The 548-nt window shown below is 49.6% G+C and overlaps 1 protein-coding gene across 1 annotated transcript in view; it reads right to left on the reverse strand.

Moving 5' to 3' along the window:
• The window catches only part of ABCA10 (ATP-binding cassette, sub-family A (ABC1), member 10), a 54,673-nt gene that overhangs the window by 5,738 nt on the left and 48,387 nt on the right, over window positions 1-548 (reverse strand). The window contains exon 34 of the mRNA XM_010856478.1: window positions 533-543. Coding sequence (XP_010854780.1) covers window positions 533-543 — 11 coding nt within the window. The remainder of the gene's footprint in view (window positions 1-532; window positions 544-548) is intronic.

Here is a 548-nt window from a genome sequence, read left to right on the forward strand (position 1 = left end):
TAAAAGTGTGCCTGACTCGGTGTTTGTTTGAAGAGCAGGAGAACACCACACTGCAGGGTTTTCAACGACTGAAAAATAAATCAGGAAGAAAGAGGCAGCGGGAGGACCAGCAAGAGAAAGAAGTCTACCGAGCGCCTTCAAGAGCCCATTTGATTCTTAAAATGTCAATTTTTGTCTTCCTTGAGGAAATCTGAGTGAGTGAGTGGTAGTTGCTCAGTCGGGTCCGACTCTTTGTGACCCCATGGACTGTAGCCCACCAGGCCCCTCTGTCCGCGGGATTCCCCAGGCAAGAACACTGAAGTGGGTTGCCCTTCCCTTCTCCAGGGGATCCTCCAGACCCAGGGATAGAACCTGGGTCTCCTGCATTGCAGGAAGATTCTTTACCATCTGAGCCATCAATATGTTGAATTTCAGTGAATCAAACAATAGAGGGTCTGAGCCTCAAAGGTTAGTGGAGAAAACGTGAAAACTCAATGAGCCATCGCTCCAGACTTAGACGGTTGACACCGACACTTCATACGACGCTCCTCACCACATCTGCAGCTGCC

This window comes from Bison bison, unplaced genomic scaffold (genome assembly GCF_000754665.1).
Source record: "Bison bison bison isolate TAMUID 2011002044 unplaced genomic scaffold, Bison_UMD1.0 scf7180017864371, whole genome shotgun sequence".
Taxonomy (NCBI): domain Eukaryota; kingdom Metazoa; phylum Chordata; class Mammalia; order Artiodactyla; family Bovidae; genus Bison; species Bison bison.